Below are 22797 nucleotides of genomic sequence, written 5' to 3' on the forward strand. Positions count from 1 at the left end.
CTTCTGCATTCCTCATGCATCATAACAATTGACAAATAGCCTACCACATACTCATATCCTGCGACTGCGACCATTCATTTCTTCAGAAGCTTTAACCGCTGGCTCAGCAGGATCTCTGCTGATAGGTCAGCTTGTTTGAGGAACGGCGTTCCCAGCATTCAGTTTGACATTGAGCAATAAGGTTACATCCTCTCCCAACAGAAATTGTGGATGTTAAAAAGGGGAAATGATCCCTTTTGTGCACACTCCACCCAACAGATATTACATGATTTTGACCAATGCACACAAACTGTATATTCACAAATATTGATGAATATCTCATTATTTTGTTTCCTTCAATTAGCATTTTTTTAAAGCATAAATAAATGTCAACAAGAGATGCTTATTGTTGTGAGGACAATTTTGTCCTAAAAAAAATGACAGGATGCAAACCTGCATCATGACCTTTACACATATGAGTATTTGCATGGAAGGGCATCCTTACATCCGTGCTGTTTTGTAACATCTTTTACCCTAATCAAAAAATGTTCTGCTTTTGCAATCATCAATATTGAACTGGGACATATTGCACTTTTGGTTCCGTCTTTGATTTATTGTAGCAGCCTTACCTCTACTACTATAGGCCCTTAATGAAGTGTGACACTAACACATAGGCCTTACATATATACTCCTTACATTTGTTTGTATACATACAAAAGGTTTGTAACCGATACTTTGAAAACAATATGACTTCAGGACTAGCTCATCAGAGTAGGTGAAAGTTCACACCTTTAGGTAAATTGAGGCTATATTGTTTAAAATGTCAAACTAAAAGTCAATGATTTAATGTTTTCTGTTCTTACGATAAGGATTATGTCAAAAATAAGGATTGGGAGTTCACAAAAACCGGATTAAATCACATTAATGGTTTGATTATTGAGCACAAGATAAAGAAGTTGAATATCCAGGTCTCTGGGATTGGAGTGCTCTGATTGGCTGGGAGGAACAAGTGTACAACAACGTAGGAATGACGTTAATTTACAAAGACGAATGATGTGGCAAAAATCAAAGGGCGAATAGAAAGAAGTAGTTCCAGTGTGGTATTTGTGCTATTTTTTTTTTTAAGGTTGGATTGTAATGTTGCTGTGTTTTGTCGCAAATAACATATTAAGTGCTGAATTTACAACAATAGAAGACGAATTATACACGCCGGGTTGCGGTTTTTTAAACAGTGTGACTGCGTATTCATCCGCCTCATTGAGAGCACTTCCATTTCCGGGATGTTTTCACCGCTGACCAACCTCCACCGCCATTGCAGGTCCAGGGAGTCGGTGTAGCGGCAGTCCGTCGTTAGCCAGGGGAAGCCAGCAAGTAAACACTTTTGGGACGGATAAAAAAAGTATCATCACACCGACAGCACAATATTCAAAAGGCTTTGAATTCATTGATTTGGACTTTAGATTAGAGGCTCCCTGGCTGTGCGGCTAGGATCTGAGAGGAGAAGAAGAAGAAGTCGTAGTTTGTTAGCAGAAGAAGAAACCGGAGGAGAGTGAGAGAGGAACCGCCATGGCTCAGATCCTGCCTATTCGCTTCCAGGAGCACCTGCAGGTACACGGATGAATGAATGTCAATATCGTTGCCTTAAGTTTGTATTCCAGTCTCAGCAGCTACGACATTAGCAGCGACCGCAGAGACTTTTCAAAGACAAGCCGGGGGGTTTTGCTAGCAGGCTAAGTTAGCATTCGCGTTAGCATTGCTAACTTAGCCTGACAGGGTGGATGACGTTTATCTTAAGTTAGCATCTAGCATTCATGCTAACACTTTGACCAGCCTCAGTTGTCCGTTGAATATTTGACGAAATACTACAATTCACTCAAAGAAGAGAACTTATTTTCACGTTTCTAATCGGTATTGACGTATTTACCGGTTGAGTTTCTACGTTATGTTGAGTTTTAAACGCCGTAAAAGCCGTTCACACAGCTAACGTTAATTCATAGTAAAGGTGGTTCGACGGTTAAAGATAATTGTCCATAAATATTATATATTATATTATATATTATCTGTTTAAAGTCCTGACATGAATCACATCCGCTACATCACTTGCCAGCTTATGATAAAGTGACAGCTTATTGTGAAAGACACGACGTTTCTCTGACTGCAGTGTGCTTCATTTGACATGTTAAATAATCTGTAGTTTGACAGTGATTCTCTGAGCTCTGCAGGATATCACGCTGCCTGGTTGTAGAAATGGTCATGTGATGTGATGTGGTGTTGGCTCGTTCAATGACTTTGACAAACTTGGATGAGGCCCAAAAAATGCACCGAAAAAGACTTGTGATCCTGTCTGTGAGGCAAACCCTCCCTTTGATGCAGAAGCTGCTATTACACATATATAAAAGAGGAATACTAAACACACAGGTGTTTCCTTTGTGGACTATCTGTCTTGAAGACTACACTGAGCATTTTTTATTTATTTAAAAGGCCACACTTTTACTATAACCTCTATTTTACACTGGTAGTAATTTACACTATACATCATGCACATACCTGCACAGCGCCTCCGTTGCACCTTTTGTACATTTTATATATATTTTCATATTATGTTTTTTTTTCTTCATCTATTTAGGTTCTCTGTCAGAAGGAGCTCTGCTGTTTTATAGCTTCTTACTATTTTTGCTTTAGTCCTTTGCTAATTGTTTTGCACCAAAACACCAAGTCAAATTCCTCCTTTGTGGAAATGTACCTGCCAATTAAAAAAAAAAAAACATTCTGAAAATTGGCAGGTAAAGGCACACATACAAGGAATAAGTCTTCGATAGGCTGTTCTCTAACATTCAACATTAAACAAATAAACAACAAATAATGCGTACAAGCCTACATGAGACAATAGTTCAGTGGTGAGTACTGCAAAAAAAATGCTGAAACAACCATGATAATTAATTATGTAATAATGTAACAGATGGGTTCATTTACATGGGGTAGATTGTTTTTCACAGCATTAATTTACATCAATGCAGTGTGCATAGGTTGATGTCAGATGAGGAGGACCACAGTGATTACATGATTATTAAGTGAGGGACCACAAAATGTCGTTAAATAATCTTATATACATTCACAGTCGGTTACTTATGGATTAAGTCTGGAGTAGGGCTGCACAATAATGGGGGCGGGAGGGGGATTATATTGTGATAGAGCTGTGCAAATAATTGATATTTTATCATTAATCTAAATGTCTGAATTTATCGTAATAAGAAAGGAAAAAAAACTTTCAATATAGTCAAGCAATGCTTTCTCACTCAGCACGTGTATGTTGTACCAGTTGTTCGGAGGCCTGTGTATAATGGCCATGCTTTCACACCATTTTGATGCAGTCATAAGAAGCTCAAACCAGCTTCTCTCGGATCAATTAGTGCCAATTCAGTGGCGAAATAGATTGAGAAAATTAAACCAGATAAATGCAGTCTGCTTTTTCTGCACATTTGGCTTACATGTTATTAGAATATTGTACAATGTGCGGTTACTTCGTCCAATATTTAGATAACTATTAGACATGGGCCTCTATCAATCGTACTGAGTGAGAATACATTTTCATCTTTAAATATCATGTTTTTTATTGCAATAAATTCAGTCTTTTGCAGTGGGTTTATTGCAAAAGCTCACATTGCGATAACGATGCCATTGCGATTGTGTGGCCCTCGTCTGGAGAGCTGACTCTCAGGTAATGAATAAATTATTGGGACTTTTGGAGTTGTTATATAGCTTTAAATGAGAAATGTGATCCTTCTGCCTGTAGACGTCAAGAAAATAATTAGTATTTTTGCTTTCTAGCCTGGTCTGAGCATAGGAAGGCCTCAGTCTCACAGGCTTTGGTGACTGATTACCTTAATGTAGACTGCAAAGGTGTGATCAGCTTTTTCCTCACCTACCTGTACAATTTAGGCAGTTCACTGAAGGTTTTTATTTCCCACTCAGCCCTCTTCTCTGTACTTTCTAAAACATATCTGTAAAGAATTTGTAAGGAATACCCTAAGATTGAATGTATCACATGACCCATAATCCATAGTATTTAATAATTTAAGAAAAACGATCTGCCGTTGCAGGTGACAGGAAGTTTTGACCAGCCACAGGCAATATTTCCTTTTAAATTTGTCAAGTGGCTTGTGCTTAATCGATTCTTAGCTTGTGATCCTCCTAGCTGTTCTTGTTGTTTTCCAAGTTCCTTTATTGCTTTCGAGCCTGAGTCTCTTCTCAGCACTGAGTTATAAAAACAGGTTTTTGACATTGACCTCTAGAAAAAGGTCGGGGTCACTGCCATCAAGGGAGATGATTGCGACTTTCAATGGCTTGCACAGTGACAGTTGAGCCGAGTGAATATTTGACCCCAGGCCTTCTGGTCTTCATTGTATCTTCCTGCTACTAAGAAAATGTCACCTTGCTTGTGAGGATAGCAATGCCATGCCTTTTTCCCCCCGTCAAACCAGGTGGATGTAGTTGTAAGTAGGGCTGTGTGTTTCCTGCAACCTCTCGATACAGAGGCCATGATGTGTATCGCGATACACGTTGTTTTTGGATGACCTTGTCCTACATAGAATTCCCGACAACAGCAGTTCCTTTTCACAGCAAAGAATTACAGCAAAGGCCTGGATTTAAGCATTTTAAGCTTAAGACCTGTACACTTCAGGTCCTCAGAGACCCTATCAGTACATTAAAATATTCAGTTCATAATCCCAGAGCTATCCAAAAATGCAAATATAATATACTTTCATTTTCCCCTCTCTGTTGTCCCTCTCACTTTTTTTTGATGCAACAATAATATTCTGGTTTTGCTTGACTATATGAGTTCACTTGTATTTGTGAGTTTCTTCTGCTTTACATCTTCATACAATCTTAGGCACGGCAGTTTTAGTAATGAACAGACATAGTGGGGATTACACAACGTGACTCACTCATTAAGCAGCTGCCTGAAGCCTTCGTTATCAAATATGCTCTACAGCCGAAGTCTTTACAAATAAATCAGAGAGTTGCTTTTGTGATCTTTTGAGTGTTAAGAAGTAAGTGGCAGCTGGGATAGCACACACTGGCCATGTGAAGCAGACCTGCGACTTGTCATGTATAGACGGAGGTTGGTCGTGTTCCCGCAGTATTTTATCTTGTTTTTGCACAGTGTCATGCACAGCATGACTCATGTCCAACTCCCGACCTTGTGCAACAATCCGAAATGCTCTAGTATCTTTGATTTCATTTTTTTTGGAGGTGGGTAGAGTGTCTCATGTCCATGCTTGTTTGTTTTGGCTGAATCACGTAGTTCGGCTCCTACTGCCACCTATTGGTTTTGTTGTGAACTGCATCGTAGGTGAAGTCTCATAACGATTCTGTAACATCTGCAAGTATTGGCTAGAAATACAGACGATATATTGCGATATCGATTTTTTTTAGCACACCCCTAGTTGGTAGGTTGTCATTTGTATTTGCTTTTAATTTAGATATGGCCAAAACATTTTTTTAACTCCTCAATAAATGATTAAAGGTGGCACAGTGCATCACAGCACTCTAGGTTAATTGCCAGCTTAATTTGTGTGACAGAGTTCAAGTTTCTATTTAGCCGTTTGATAACTGACTGTTTGGTGACTGAGCTGCTCGTCAAAGCCATGCAAATCTCTTTTGTGCATGCAGTTACAATGAAATTATTATGGAGTTTGGACTCCTTTGTGAAGTCCTCTCAATTGCAGGAGTGGGAGTGCATATAGGAAACAGAACGGAAGATAATTGAACTGTTGTTTTTCTGAATCAAAGAGATGCATGGCAGCGAAATTCATGTTTCATTTTTTTAATCAAAGTTGTTATTATGTTTGTATTTTTTTTTGCTTGGTACAGACCTGATTCATTATATTCAGATTACTTAAAGTACTGCACTCTGTGGTTGTGAGGTGCTGGTGACTGCATCTAGCTTTCCCTTATGTGTGTTATTGCCGCTTCTCAAGGTCATTTTGTATGACTAATCGACTCCCAAGGGATCTACAGCGACTGTCACTAATGCATGACCTGCATATGCTGTTTCATACATGTCCCACAGCATGCAGCACACAAGCAGATCAAACAAAATATTAAAATCAATACTTAGATTACTAGACATCATCCTTTAATGATTACACGTTTGTTTCTCTTCCTGTTGGCTCCCTTCTGATTGGAGTAGTTTGTCCATTAATCCTGCTGGCTGTCACATTGTCCACTGCAATGTGATGCAATATAGGGAGCAGGAGGAACCTCTGCTTGCTTATTGGCATACCATAGAAGCCTCCTGATGAGATAACCTTGACTTTAGCTCATAGCACTGCTTTGGTACTGTCATGATTTTTCACACAGCTATGATAGCATGCAGGCTCAGCAAATCTGGTTTGCATACAACAGTTTTGGACAGCCTGGTTTTTGGCTCACCGTATTTACTGTCAGTATAAATGATATCAGTACGGCTACTGTGATATAATTTTTCACTTAGCAACCGTGTAATTGTAAGCATTCTGAAACCTGCTATCATTGAACAAAAAAGCCTCACTTCATGAGAGATGGTAAATTTAACATGGGAGGCTAATGTGATAAATTAGTTACACACATTACAAACGAAAAGGTTTGTGAGGTAGTGTGTGTTCACAAGTTTTTCGTCTGTATTTTATCCAACTGAGATTAAAACATCTTATCTAAAAATCCATCTCAGTTGTCATGTTTCAAAGACGTTAATACCGTTGCCACTTTGGGATGCACTCTATAAATGTTTTGCACCTCAAAATGAGGGATTCCAAGTAATCATTTCTTGTATTAAACTATTTCAAAATAGAGCTTACACAAACAATTCTCACTGTGACATTTTTAACAGGATTAAGAGTCTTCTGGAATAAGTGTTTGGAGCTTATATTGAGAACCAGCTGAAACTTAAAGCAGGCATTTGCCTTTGCCTGCACTTGCTTGTCTTTCTTCCTCCCTCTCTCCTTCAAACTTTGCGATTTCGTGTCCTCTGTCTTCCGGTCAACTTGCACAGCTTGCATTTTCATATGTCATCCATTTATATAGTGTAGCGTAGACTCCAGTTAAAGAACTTTAATTGCACAAGTGTCGCGTAAAATCCCTATTACTTTAGGTCTCACATCTTTTACACACACACACACACACACACGACTTTGTGTGTGCACTTAGTTTGTCATGCCACTCCTTGGAAACTTAATTCTAGCACTCTTGAGTTTAATACATTTATGAATGACACAAAAATTAAAGGAGCAGTACTGTCAAGAAACTTAGCTTTAAGTGATCATTTTTAATTTGAGACTAGTCTTCAATATCTGCTTTTGTAATGGCAACATTGAGCCCATTTGTTGTCAACAGAGGTTTCCCATGCAAATAATAATTGGTAAGCAGGATTTTCCAGGCCAGGTGCCTCTCCAGTACTTTGAAATAATTTGTTGAGGGAAAACGCAGAGTCTTAAGCTCATCAAATGCTGCTTTAATCCATAGCCCTGCTCAAACTTGCACATAACTTCTGAAAAACTCCTAAGGTGTTATGGGTGAGCTGCGTGTGTGAACTCAAACAGACATATTTTTCACTTTGACTTATTGGGCAATCTGCTGCCAGCCCTCCAAGTATTATCGCTGCAGAAAGTCCAAATGAGCCGACATGAGAACGCAGCAGGATATAATCAGGAGACTACACCTCAAGCGAGTTGGAGGGGTTGGTGACGTTTATTCCCTGAAATCAGTGTACGACCATAGACTATGCACACGGCTGTTCTGTGCTCTAATTAAACTGCTGCATAATGTTTTCTGTTCTCCAGTATGTTCTGCCCCGCTCTATTGTTGATATTGTGATTCTGTCGAACTACACGTAGCATCGATGTAAAGGCGAATATATATACAATATATAAATATTGTAGGATTGCATATCCTCGTCCACAACTTAGGCGTCGTCCTTTTTACCATGTTTTTCAGGGACAGTCCTCCTTAAATTTCAGGAGTGCATGTGTGAAAATACCCCATATGCATATTTCATTTGCAGGTCCACAATGGCATTTTACAAAGGATGTACTTTCCCTGTTTAGGTCAAAAGTAGCTTTTATGTAAACACTGTCATGTGCAATGTGTACAAAACATGTCCTCACTGAACTCTTGTCTAAACCCAAACGCCCTCCATTAACTTTTTCTGTTACATTTTTAACCACAGAGTTCAGATTTGTAGGCAAGATTAAGGTATTTCAAGGAAATTATTGTTTATATTTGGAGGGGGTTATTGCTGTAATTAGTAACAGTCATAGCAAATTAGCCCTTTTCTTCACAGCCTTGTATCATTTGGAGTTACTATCTCTGGGGCATAGTGTCCACAGATCTCACCATTTAGTATTAAAATAAGATATTATCATAACCTCTCGGATTAAAACTAGACGGCAGCCGAAAAAAACACATTTCCCTGAACACCACTTTTTTAAAGGTAGATGACAGCTTCCTACGATTTAAAAAGCGTCATTGTTTTTCATCTAAGTACACTGAATGTTTAGTTTAAATTTAATGTTTCCCTAGAAGGGATTTCATTATTTGAATATTTGACAACATAGGTCTTGAAATCTGGCTCTAAATGTATCTAACTCAGATTTATTCATCTTTGCTGTAACCTTTTGTGGGAGGGGCGTTCGTTTATTGTGCCATGCTCTTTAAATATCACCTTACAAGGTTAGCATGGTGCACTTTGAACTGTGCTAGTAACTGACCAGCTGATATCCCGTGACAGGCTGCTGAGGATACAAATCTGCTGAACACTTGACATTTTGCAGCACTGTCTAAATGTGAGATAAAGGGAGCATTTGGGAGAAAAAGGAAACTGCAGTCCCAAAACCACCTCAGCAGATCTGGCCTGGAGTGGAGATGGATAGGGTCCAGATACGCATGCATTCCTTCCTCCTCCTCTACTCCTTTATCTTACATTAAAGGCAGCCCTCTCGCTCCTCACCCCTGGGCTGGTCACATGTCCCCCACCAGTGTCACATGGTATTGGAGGAGGCAGCACTAGGCAGGCCTGTTGTTTCAGTCCTGGTAGACAATGGGTCCCTGGTTTCCTGTTGTGTAGCGCTGCAGTGAAGTGCTGCAAGCCTCAGCACATTACATAGCACATCCTTCCCTGCCCTGCCTTGAACTTTACATGTACAGGGCACACACAGGCCTTTTTTCTGCTGAGCAAGATGCTGCTTTCCTTTGAAGGAAGCGCACACAGGTTAAATCCACAGATGGGACTCCCTCTAGGTCATTATGAATGGGCCAAATCTGCTGAATGACTCTTTATCTCTGATCTGTCAGTTACAGCCGTCAGCTCTATTTTAATGGCTTTAATGAGAATTTACTCAGTTGAAGGTTACATGATGTATCTGTTATTTGCATTTGGCAAGAGATGTAGAAGAATATCATTATTGATTTTTGGATTGGTATCAAATTTATGCATGATATGTTGCACCAGCTGCAGAGTAGCTTCCGTATGCTAAAGAAAGATATAACATGCAAGATGAAGAACTTTTGAAGGCCATAGAACCTTTAAAGCATTGTTGTCACAGCGTTACAAAAACACTGTAGTACTGCGACACAATGCATTTCAACCTGTATTTACCAGTTTATGCCAAGGTAATCCTAAGGCCCCCTCCTAAATTATATGTTTGTGAAACTTTTGTGAGGATGTTCCCCTTCTAGTTCTCATCCCCTGATTACAAGAGTGGGATTTGTTTGGACTTAAGTTGGTGTGTTTTGGTTCTCTGCAATGTGCTTACTCACAGTGTGAATGGAGCTGATAACAGCAGAGGGTCCTGCACCACTATCCAAGCTCCTGCTTTTCCCTCAGAGTAAACACACTTAGTTCTCAGGCTGCCGCCTAAAACTTGACGATTTTAATAATCAGTCAAGGAAAGCCCAAGTTCCCCAATCAGCTGCATTTTTGCCCTTGTTCCCTGCACTGATGCTCTCTGCTCCAGTGCTGATTATTATTGAAGATAGCTGAACTACTTTTGAACAAGACACTGCAACAACATTTTTAGTTTCCATTTCATTGCAACAAGTGCTGGGCAATTAATTGAGCTTTGATTTAAATCCCGATTTTTGCTTCCCACAATCATGAAAACAAGATAATCAAGATATTTCTGCCGTAATTGATCAGCCCCAAATTAACACATTTTTCAGGTGAAACACAAGATCAGACCTAAAAGAAAAGCGCTACATAAGCTCAAGTACATTTACCATTACCATCAATGACATCTACCTCAGGGTTACGAGTGTTTGCAGGCTCATCGACTGACTTTTTCTGATGTCCAAGAGGACTATGAAGCGTATTGTTTACACTCTTGATTGCAATGAGTCACAAATCTGCAAGTTTAACACAGCACCCACTTCTGCAAAGACTTTGATAGCACATTTTTTTTACTGACGTGTTAGCTAGGAATGTCTTTATCAGTGTTTGTGGCATACTTAATGTCATTAGATTAGGCAGTAGTAGATCATTATGTTAAGATGAAGGATTGGGATAACTGCAGTAAATCTTCAATAACGCATCGAGAGAGTTACAAGTAACTCATTCCTCACACTGTCTTCATCAAATTGCAATGGTTGACTGTAACCTGCGAGGATTTAGTATGCTACATTATGATTAATGTTCTAATTATAAGCTTAGAATTGTTGCTTTTTTGGTGCAGAAATATGGTCTTGCAGAGACACTCATGTGGCCTTCCTTTAAACATCATGTCTCTAAGATTTTTTAGAAAATTAGTGATTAGGCTGGAGAAAGGCTTACAGGTAGAGTTAATGGAAAGTCAAGGGACTAATGATAGTGATGCAGAGTGTAATAGTGTGCTCCTGTTGCTGCCATTTCACTGGCTGGCTGCCCAAGTCCAGGAAATTATAGCAGGGCTGCATGCAGGCTGCATCATCTGCTAATGTAAATTGATTCTTCCTCTTGACTGTGCTTTTCTTTCTATGATCATACATTATACTACATGCTTTCCTTATCCTTTTAAAATTCATTTTTCATTTTTTTTCTTGTTGCTTTAATCAGCATTCTTTAAATAACTGCTGAGAAAATGTTCCAGAGTAGTTTTCTTGATCACAATGCGGAAGTATTATGCTCTGTCTCTCACAAGCTGCATTGATGCTCTCCATTTCACTCAACCCTGATTTATACTTTTGTGTTGAATCAATTCAGAGCCTTTGCAATTACCTCTAATTACCTTGAGTCATGATCATACATGTGCGCTGGTATACCTGCAGAGCTCTACAAATATATTGCAGAAATTGCTAGTTTGCAGCAGGGTTTCTGAGTCCTTGTAACAGAGTTTGCGTTAGACTTTCCCACAGCACCCACGGCATTTTCCACCATAGAGCTAGAGTAATAGTTTTACTTTGGCATACCTTATCATTTCCTGGTTTCCGCTAATCAAACTACTCAGTTACTTGTCCGGCCTGTCTGTCCTGTACACAAACGTTCATCTCTGTTTAGTACACAATGATCATCCACCATTATCCACCCTTTGTACTTTTACCATGAATCTGCTGCGGTGTAATATCATTGTCCCAGGTTATGTTAACGTTCTGACGTTATACAACACAACAGAAAGCGGCTACCATGATGTGCAACAGAGCAGGGTCATCATCAAGAGGGATGCATAAAATAGGCTACTACAGAGGCTTTTGCTTCCAACACAATGATGGCAGATAAACTGCATGTCAAACTTTGTCTTGCTGTGAAAATACCAGACCAATTTCCAGACGTGGTCTGCACCAGGACTTGAATCAGTAAACTCAAGTCCCTACAGACTGAGCTACTGTCGCCCCAATTATACAGTGTGGTACAGTTTCAAGTCTTTTGCCGCTCTGTTACTACCTTCCATGTGGTGAGACAGAGTCTGCAGCTACCACGCATCTACAGAATCCATCCAGAACTTTGTGAGGTTCCTCCCCCATTGCTATCCTTTTGGGAATAAGCTGCTGTTGTTTTAAAGACATTGGTACAGCATTCCCCAATCAAAGCTTCCAGCTAAGTTTAAAGCAGCTATCCAAAGCATGCTAAAATAAATCACAAGATAACTTCCCACATTGTTTGTAGCTCCACTGGTTTGACCTGCTTTCACCCAAATTCCTGCTCATTGAAGTCACAGCAGCCAGAGCCCACAGCAGAGTTTCACTGCAAGGTTTCCATAGCAAACCAGTCTGACAGACCATAGTGTGGTGTTGTCCGTCTTCTAAGCAATACAGCATCTGTTTAAAAAATAAATCTTCATTCTAATGAACCGTGGTACCTTATTCATTGTGATTAAGCCATTCAGCTCTTTCCTGTTTTAAGAAAGTTTTCATTATGAATGAAAGGGCTTCCTGCATATCCCAGAATAGATGGAAGACAGAGTGAGAGAGAGCCCTTAAATCTCAATAGAAAAGTATTGTCTAATGATAGAGGGTAACCTTCCTCCTCTGCCTAACAAATGGACACACATAAGTCTGGTGTACTGAGATTCCAGCGATGAATTGGAGTTAGTCAAACACTTCGAGATCTCGGTGTTTACTCTAGGTTTGAATAAACTATAATTTCAAAGCATATTGAAGGTTTCATTATTCTCTGATCAGTCAAACTATAAACAGTGATTACTAATTCAGTTTCCAAACTATATTTTCTGTACATGCTCTTTCGCTTTGTCTGGTGTTTGAGTCAACACTGCTTGAGTAAACATGGCTGCCATCTCTTGACAATGGCAGTGATAAGAGACATGAAAGCTGCAACGATGTTACCCTATGATGTCACCCTTGACAGGCAATAAAAAAAACTAACACTGCGATGAATGCTTGATACAGACCAGCTTTTAGTTCTCTCCCAATAGCTGGTTGTAACACTTATTCAGAAAGGTCAGTTAATGCAGTGTCATTGAGAGGGAACCAGGTTACACACAAGAGAAGAATGTGGGTGGAGCAGGGCAGAGGCGGGGATCGGTGTGTCCTGTCATTGATAAAAGGTGTACTCATTTCGTTGAGCAGTTCCTGGAACTGTGGTTTCTGTTTGCTGATTAGGACTCAACTTTGGCAAATTGTTGCAAGTAGTCACAGATTAGCAGGCCTTGAAATGAACCAATACAGAGGCGAGCTGTGGATGGCAAGCCCAGGAGCTCTTCATGGATCTAATTTGTGGTCGCAGAACTACTCTGACATTTAAAGTCTTAATTTAAGGGGCATTAAAGGATGACACTTGCCAACATAAATTACAACTGAAGGAAAATAGTCGTTAAGACTAGCCATTAGCCATTATCTTATTAGTCTTTGTGATTTTCTTCACAGTAATTCATCATGGGCAAACATTGAATGCTACAAAGTGGCTTTATCAGATTTTGAAATGGTTTACTTTTCTACTTGTGCAGCTGAGCACACAGTTAATCACTCCTGTCTTGCTGTTGTAATATATTAATGACCACTGATAGTCCTCAAGTTAAATGATTTTTTGCTGTCGTAATTGGACAGGAAACATTTTACTTACAGCTTTCTGTACAACTGTAGCGATTGAAGTTTGATCAGGAAATCATGCAACAAATATCTTCAGGTAAATTATACAACATTTGTACACCCGGGGTTTATTGCTGATAGGTAAGAAAAGAAGAGGAAGTTGCAACACTAACACATGGGCCATAGAAAATTATGTTGGTAGTTTCATTTCCTCCAGACTTACTTCACTATATTTGCAGTCTGTCAGCAGGAAAGCTCTGGAGTTCTGATGGTGTAATCATCACATTGCCACGTTCACTGTTATAGTTACAATACAGCTTGCAGTGGTTTCCCTTTATTATTGTGACCATGATACATGGTTTGTACTTGTTCAACAGTCTTGACAATCCTGCCCAGAGCTGTTCTGGCTCTGCTCTCAGTAGGTATTGCTGTGTCAGGGTTTGTGTGAGGCAGGCAGGATACCCTGTTGTTCCAGCCTTGGCAGCACCAACCAGCCGTTGGCTTTGCAGTGCAGAGAACTGCCAAGTGTTTAACCAAAATTCTCCAGATTTTAAAACCACTTTCTGCCCTTTTATTGCATTAATTTTTCTGCTTAGATAGAATACCTTTAGGACTACCTTTAGCTTACCATTTCCCACGAGTAAGCTAAGTAAATGCTAAGTAACATGATCTTTATAACAGCTTTTTGTCTGGCAGTACAGGTACACTACTTACACACTTGCAGCTGTAGAGCTACTCTACTCGTTGCATCCTAAACTACTACAAGATGTCAGACCTTGAAAAGCTGCTGTTTTTCAGACTCCAGTGTTGTGTAATGTGGTTGTAGTTTCCTCTTTGGGCCTACTCTTTGAGAATTTGGCGTTGGAGTAGCTCTCCACCCAGTCCAGCTCTCTAATTGTTGTGACCACTGCACAGCTCCATGTGTCCAAAGAGCTGCTTCTCAGTGTCGGCCTTGTTGACCTCATTGTCTGGCTGTGTTTGTGAGAGGCAGCTGAGCAGGGTGTCAAAGCCTCCTTATTAAACTCTGTTGTTGTTTGGTCAGCACCAGGCATTTCTACTCATTTGACTGTTCAACTTCATTATCAGGAATGTGATATGAACCTTTGCAATAAACACATCGCGATAGTCTGAATTTATCACAATTTAAAAAAAAAAAAAAAAAAAACACTTTTGATGTATTCAAGCAATACTTTATCACTCAGTATGTGTACATTGTACCTTTTGGGTGGAGGCCATGTGTATAATATCCATGCTTTTACACCAATTATGATGCAGTAAAATGAAGCCAAAGCTAACTATAAGCTACTCTCAGATTTACGGATTGGTGGCAATTTAGTGAAGGGAACTATGTATTTCAGATGCCAGAGTTTGTATAGAACATGAAGAACAGCAGACAGACATGGGAACTGAGTTATAGCTTATACACACTCTTTAGTTTTTGTTTTTTAATCGAGATCATTATCTTTATCATCATATTGAACAATGTTATCGCATATTTTTCTCATATAGCGCAGGCCTAGGTATTATTACCACTTAGTTTTCTACCTGTTTCTTACCGCATTGTTGCCTGGGATTCTCTTGGCTTTATACTTAACTATTTCCAATGCATAAACTAGTACTACATTTTCTCAAATTGCAGCCTTAAAGGCAACCCAGCCCCTAAATTTGCCAGCTGAAGTTGGTTTCTGGTGGCCAAAATGTCACTTTGTGTTATAGTTAAGCATTTAATTATGCAATTAAACAGTCTTTCCCTCAATTAAAGAAATCAACAAAATGCGAGCAAAAAGATGAATGAAAAAGTGAAGATTTTGTTATTACAGTCTTATTATATTAGTTCAGTTCAGGAGACGGGGCATGAGCCTCCACTTACAGTGCTTGGATGGCTAAGGATGTTTGTAGCTGTGATAGTGCACTGGTGAAGACTAAAACTTTTTACAATAACTATTTTATTTAATCAGTATTTTATCTAGTGGCCCCAGGGTCGCTCTTTTGAGACATGTTTCAAGTTTTGTTTTTAAAATACTGAAGTTTGTGCAGTCACTTTATATGGGTGGGAATTGACTTTTCTGTCGCTTTTCTTAGACTTAGCCAAATAGTCACCCTCTTTCTGATTCAAGACGATCTAACACGACCACCGTTTGCTCTTTCTCCTTAGCTCCAAAACTTAGGGATCAATCCTGCCAACATAGGCTTCAGCACCCTCACCATGGAGTCGGATAAATTCATCTGTATCCGGGAGAAGGTGGGCGAGCAGACTCAGGTTGTGATCATTGACATGGCCGACCCCAATACACCCATCCGCAGGCCCATCTCGGCGGACAGCGCCATCATGAATCCAGCCAGCAAAGTCATTGCACTTAAAGGTAAGACAATTTATTACCATAACAAAATCCATATTTGTCAAAATTAGTGTAGGCACAACCAGAGAGAGAGAGACAGCTACTTTATATCACATCACTGTTGTATTTTAAATAACTCCACTTAAGGGATCTGCAGCATTCAACTGTGGCATGTTGTTTCAGTTTAGCAACATTATCAGTTTGTTTATTGAGAGAATTTCTGAATTATTTTCATCTATTTATGTCCATACACATCCAGCTACTTTATTTCTCCACTGAGGTAGTTTTTTATTGACCAACACGTATGCTTTCAACAAACATTTGTCCTGTATATATTCAGTATAGCATATTTTTATTCATTTTGTCTAGCATCCATGATTGCTTTGACTTTTTTGTTGTTTTTTGTTTTTGTCTTTTCTATGTTCCTTTTATTTTTCTTTACTGCTTTCTTATGTGTTTGCAGACGGTGAGTTGAAATTTAACTACTTCATTGTGGAAGTGAAATCCTGTTTTCAAGACTAAATAAAAAAAAAAATATATATATATATATATCCCATTCAGCATTTCCCTCTTTGGTATACACATGAACTATGAACTAATTTAACATCATCAAACATTGTGTACCTTTGGTGGTGGCCTAATAAAAAAATAATAATGGCCTCTCCTGGATTGTTTTATACATATATCTTGATCTATTGCTTGAAATTTATCTTTAGCTTCGAGGCCATTCAAACGATTTCTTCGTAAACAGGATTTAGCTTTCACAGCATTATAGCTTGCTGGCCTTTCATCATTTTTATTACATGTACAAGTGATTTAGAAGCTGTGGTAATGTTGTGGGTAAAAATTATTTCATTTTAATTCACATTTCTTCTCGATTTTCATTTGACGATTAATGTCTTCTTCTATCTATGTGTGATGTGATAATTTTCCACACCCGCTGTTTCATGTGATCCCCAGCTGTGTTTAATACTTGTCAACTCATTGAGCAACATTTGACACACTCATTGCTCTCTTTACCGAGACCTAAAGTTCACCATTTACTATCCAGCCTGCAAGACAGTGTAGACATGATGGCTTGTAACCGTCGTGGAAAGTCTGATATCATGTGAACGCTGCATTGATTTAATTGTTTCTGATGGGACCTCCTTCCTAGCATAAGTAGTTCCAGATGAGGAATGAACAGCAGGGACAGACTTTGGCCTGTGAAGCTCACTTGTCAGGGTGTGAAAAAATAAAGTTAAGCTGTCGAGCAGATCCGAGAGCCCAACAATCCTGTGTGTCCATCTGTCTGCGTTCAGCTCTTCGCCTTATCCAACTATTACAACAGCAGTTTGTGAGCCAACAGCTTGTGTCTTAGGATTTGTGGCTAAACTCTTTCTCAGTAATGACTGGACGTCTGAGGCTCCCTTCAGCTCTTTTTGTTGTCCTCTTAAAATTGCCAAATCACTATGATCAGTTTAGAATATCCTCAGCACATTGGCATTACCAAATGATTTACCATAATTCATTTTACTTGCATAAAGGTGTAAACCTCTAACCAGGCTAGGAAGGATTGATTTCAGGCCAACATACCTGGTGATCATCAGTTAATGTTAAGTAACAGCTGGTAGAATATACATTTTTTTTGGCAGCCAAACAACAAACCTATCCATGCGATATCTGCTTTGTCGAAGTTAAACTCTTAACAAAATGTTTGCTCAGGTACGTCCTCTTTGTCCAATCACAACCTGAACTGTTTCAACTTCATCAGACTGTTGAATCGCTTCACACCTCCTACTGCATTCAAAATCTCACTTCTGCAAAGGGAAGTATTCCAATCTGCACTACCGCACTGGCATTTTAAGTGACCTTTCATTGAGTCTCAGTTCTTATAAAAGCAATATGTTTAGAATTAAATCAATAAAACGTTTTATAAGGTTGATGCTGACATGTTTACATTAGGTGATCTGTCCCTCCTCCCTTTGATGCAGCTTTGCTGAACTGGTGAGGATGTGGTGCAATGTGCAGTAGTAACAAATAGTGCACTTAACTTTTATAGAGAGAGCCCATTGCTGACAATCATGTGACATATAGACACATTACAGTAGTTATCTCTGCCTGGTTAAATTTTACACAGCAAACCCACAAGCCTTGTCGTACAGTTTCTCAGAGGAAGGTGATTGGATGAGTGAGTTAAGCCTTTTGTATTTTAAAGGTAAACAGAAGTCAAAAAGCGTCACTGTAAATGGGTCATGATGATCAACTCAGCTGGATAAAATGTTAGGGAAATACTATCAGGCTTTTATTTGGATTTGGATTAATAGTAATGACATTTCAAGAGTGCAAAGGATGTGTTATGGCTTTGGGAAAAGCAACATTAAGAAGAGTTTTGGGTCTGTATTGGCTGAAGTTGTAGCACCTGTCTTTGGCTCACTATTAATGCAGCATAGGATCGTCGTAAAGCCCTCCTCCCTCCTTCCGAACCCCCACTGTCTTTCCTGCTCACTCTTCCGTGATGATGCCTCTCAGCCGACCTTGTCATGTGACTCAGTATCAAGCCTTAACCTTTTCATGTAACCGTCTCTGAAGAACCGTCGCAATGCACACACACACACGTTCAACCTCTGATCATGGAAATCGTGAATAAAGAAAAAAATTTCCTTCTGCTTTGCTCTCTTAAATTTGGCTGCTGCTTCAAGTGGTCCATCCTCCACCTCTGATCCCTCGGCTTAGTGATGGCAGAATGATCTTGACGTTTGTGCTAGTGCATCGGTCTTTGCTTCTTCTTTTTTTTTCTCACTTAACGATGAGAACTGAATAATGAGCAAACAAGGAAGTCACACTGCTTCTAAATTAAGCTTTAGCTCTCTAAATTAACCCAAACTAATAGACAATAAATCCAGGTGAGTGAAACTTTTTTTTTGAAAATTTAGCTTCTGATCTGTTACCTGAACATCATCAAACTTAACTTCAATTGTAGACGACTCCAACATAATCAACTATGGAAACATATCTGACCACTCTCCTCTAAAAGTCTCTCACTTGCTTTAATACCCTCCCATATCAATGGTGCCTGTACCTGTTTAACTGTCCCACTCCACTGTTGTGTATTTGACACAGACGCAGATGTGTTTACCTTTTTTGTGAGTTGTTTGTTGCTTCTACCCTCCTGTCTGCTTTGTTTTTCTCTCGATGAAGGCTGTTCTTTTGGTGGGGCGGGCCACGTAGTCGGATATAATAACACATGAAATGTATTCGGAGTACATAATTTAAACTCATTTGAAAAGCTTTGATAGTTTTAGTTAAATTCTGGGTGAGGTGTGCATGTATTCAGTCGTTCACCATCACACCACAAAGGACATCTGTATACTTTTGGGCTCTTACTTTTGCTCATTGGATTGTGACGTTAATGCACACTCAAAGTTCTACTTTTCATTTTGTTTAGAGACAAAGATAGGATACAAGTGTTTTCTAATGAAACAATCTAAATAATTCTATCATAAATCTGCAAAACAAAGGAAAAATGTGTTAAAATATTAAATAAAACTGTTTTGTTAGCTTTACTTTTTAAGTCTCATTTGAAGTACCTTTGAGTATCCTGTTAGTGGATATTCACAACAATCAACTTATCATGAGTGTTTTAATCACTATTTATGAAATCATAGTGTCCATATTTAATATCACTAGTGGTACCAATTTAGTCCTGAACCTGCTTCAACGACACATAAATGACTCAAGGACGATTTGTTCAGCCTCTTAGGAGTCCAAAATTTGATTCACTTGTTCAATTATTTCTGTGCCAATTGTCTCACCACACTTCAGAGTTGACACTATTTCCGACTACAGCATGTGCGGCACCCCCTTTTTATCCCTCATGGCGTCCTTGCTTGATGTCCTCTGTGCCATGACTGCCAATATTTCAAATTTAAATCTCTTCTATTGAAATTTGGTGTTTTTCTTTTCCTGTGTAACATTCTGTGGGCGCGCCCTTGTCAGAAACTATAACTGTCTTCCGGGGCCTGGCTCCTGCCCCCTCTCTCCCCACATGTAGCCGCCAAAACTCTTCAGATCTTCAACATCGAGATGAAGAGCAAGATGAAGGCTCACACCATGACGGACGACGTTACCTTCTGGAAGTGGATCTCCCTGAACACAGTTGCACTTGTGACTGACACTGCCGTCTACCACTGGAGCATGGAGGGTGACTCACAGCCTGTGAAAGTCTTCGACCGCCACTCCAGCCTGGCAGGCTGCCAGATCATCAACTACCGTACTGACGCCAAGCAGAAATGGCTGCTGCTCATCGGCATCTCAGCCCAGGTGAGCTACAGCAAATGTCTTCTTTAATGAATTCAAGCATCGTTCAGGGGTTTACAACTGTAAACATGTCTTCCTCACAGAGAATAAACAGAACAGAAATGTTAAAGATTACAAAACTCTTCTGTGCTGGTATGCCAGGAGCTTTATTTTGTATTAATTTGTGTATTATTTGGTCTTTCTCAGCAAAATCGGGTGGTGGGAGCCATGCAGCTCTACTCTGTTGACAGGAAGGTGTCTCAGCCCATCGAAGGCCATGCTGCCAGCTTCGCCCAGTTCAAGATGGAGGGAAACACAGAGGAGTCGACTTTGTTCTGCTTCGCTGTCAGAGGCCAGGCTGGTGGAAAGGTATCAGCCACGTTAACAACTTAATAAAAAGGGGAAATAGTCTTTAATATCATTCTCGTTCTTTAGCCGACCCCTTGACTCTGCTTCTCACATGGTTGTTTTCTTGTCTTCTCCTAGTTGCACATCATTGAGGTGGGGACACCACCGACTGGCAACCAGCCGTTTCCAAAGAAAGCAGTGGATGTGTTCTTCCCTCCAGAGGCCCAGAACGACTTCCCTGTGGCTATGCAGGTATGAATATATGATTGACCACCCTGCTCAGGCTATGGCTTCTTCAGATATTCTAATTTGAATCCAAGCAAATGTATAGTTTGTTTGAATTACCTAATATGAGAAATCAAAAGGCTGACAAATCAGAAGACTAAAGAGGATTTTATGTTTCAATTTGTCTAACTTTAGAAATGTTATCTTTGTTTTTTGACAGATAAGCTCCAAGCAAGATGTCGTTTTCCTTATTACCAAATACGGCTACATCCACCTGTATGACCTGGAGACGGGCACTTGCATCTATATGAACCGCATCAGCGGAGAGACCATCTTTGTCACCGCACCTCATGAGGCCACCTCAGGCATCATCGGGGTCAACAGGAAGGGACAGGTAAGCATGTCATCACACAGTGCTCATGTATTTACAGCACGACAGGTCAGCCGTGTTCATGTCAGAATGGAATTGTGCCGATGAACCAAATAGTCTTCCTTACCAAGACAAACCACATCTTTATTATTTACCCCATATGCCAATGCGATGCAGCTAAATAAATGCAAACGAGCAAAACAACAACTGTCTGTAATCATAAGGCGAGCTCAGACATTGCTAGTGGGCATTAATAATCCAAGGTGTAGTGTTCCTCACAGAGCGAGGGGAGCGGGTTGTGTCTTACTGTTTTTGTGAAGCTGAACCAGAGAGGAGAACTGGATCCAGCCAGCTGATGAATAATGTTCCAGCCAGGCCACACACCACATGAATAATTGAGCAGAAAGAGGAAAGCTGATCTGAGCCAGTGACGGGTCTCGTTGTATGCTGGGGCAGTGAAGTGTGCGTGTGTGTGCGTATGTCACATGCACGCAAACTCATACACACACATGCAGTGATCTCAGAGATAATAGGTCACTGTCTTGGTCCTGTGGTACCTCCACATGAGTGTGTCAGTGGCTAACAATATTGGTAACTTGATGCTAATTTATACATTGATACAGAGGTTTTCCAATAAATGTTTTTTAAAACCCAGTGCTCTCTTTGTTTGACAATAAATAAAAAGAAAACTGACAGAGGATTTGAAACAGAACTAAACTTTATTTCATGCTGCTTGATTGAATGGTTCCTTATTGGTCTGGCAGAGCAGTTAGGGATTCAACAAAAAAGATAGTCTTCTTTTTTTCCCCGTCTTGTTGCGCTGCTCTTTTGGCATGCTGTCATGCACACAGAGGAATGTTGTATACATTTGTAACAAATAATAATATTACATTGAGCGTATATGCCAAATGAAAATTATGAAGCATTATATGCGTCCCATGTACAGAGTTTGCACTCGTCCCACTGGTTGCATGTCTCTTTTTGATGCATTCATTCCCCATTCTCTTTCCCTCCATGTCCTGTCACACTTCATCTGTGACATCATCACATTTCAAATAAAAGGCCCCAAAAAGCCAGAACAGGATGTGGAGAACTACTTAAACTATTTATCTTCCATTGTTCCAAGTCTTCTGCAATAAGAAAGAACAAATTATATTCAAAGAGAGAATGTGAATTGTGTCTGCAACACAAAGCAAAAGAACTTACCTGGTAAAAACTAATTTTGAATCACAGAATGTGTGATACCATGACTCAGACCACACAGCGCGCTTGAGATCATCCTGGGTCAACAATGATATGCATGTTTGTGCCGCACATACCGGAGAGGGACAGATGAGGGAAGGAGAGATGGAGAGGAAGATGAGTGAAGGAGAGACAAAGGAGGGAAAGAGAGACTGAGAGGGAGAGACAGAGACAGAGAGGGACAGAGTTAGAGGTGGGGGTGGGTGAGGGGAGTTTATAGACCACCCTTGACCACATGACGTGAAAAGAGAGGCACAGCCTGGCGCTCTCAATCCTCTTAGTGCGGGTCCTCTCATCCAATCAAAACCCCCTCCTCATCATCCATGTCATCCACACAGCATAGACCTGTGAAGTCTGCCCCGCAGTTTGACTATTCTGTGTGTGTGCCTTTCCCAGTGTATAACTTGATACGAAAGCTCAGGTGTCATCTGATGCTCGGTGCTGCAGTTCAGAAGAGATGTTCTCACAAATTGGACCTTCTTTTTTCCATTAGACTCTGCCACATTTAATTCACATCTCTCTGCT

General features: G+C 39.9%; 1 protein-coding gene across 2 annotated transcripts in view; it reads left to right on the forward strand.

Moving 5' to 3' along the window:
* The first annotated feature begins 1271 nt into the window (after window positions 1-1271).
* Window positions 1272-22797, forward strand: part of cltca (clathrin, heavy chain a (Hc)) — a 39239-nt gene continuing 17713 nt past the window's right edge. The window contains exons 1-6 of one of the 2 annotated variants that reach the window (XM_061055888.1): window positions 1272-1587; window positions 15626-15833; window positions 19843-20111; window positions 20295-20456; window positions 20574-20687; window positions 20881-21054. In XM_061055888.1, coding sequence (XP_060911871.1) covers window positions 1546-1587; window positions 15626-15833; window positions 19843-20111; window positions 20295-20456; window positions 20574-20687; window positions 20881-21054 — 969 coding nt within the window. In that variant the 5' untranslated portion in view covers window positions 1272-1545. The remainder of the gene's footprint in view (window positions 1588-15625; window positions 15834-19842; window positions 20112-20294; window positions 20457-20573; window positions 20688-20880; window positions 21055-22797) is intronic. The other variant, XM_061055889.1, reaches the window with a different exon arrangement.

This window comes from Labrus mixtus, chromosome 14, assembly GCF_963584025.1.
Source record: "Labrus mixtus chromosome 14, fLabMix1.1, whole genome shotgun sequence".
In the NCBI taxonomy this organism is placed as follows: Eukaryota; Metazoa; Chordata; class Actinopteri; order Labriformes; family Labridae; genus Labrus; species Labrus mixtus.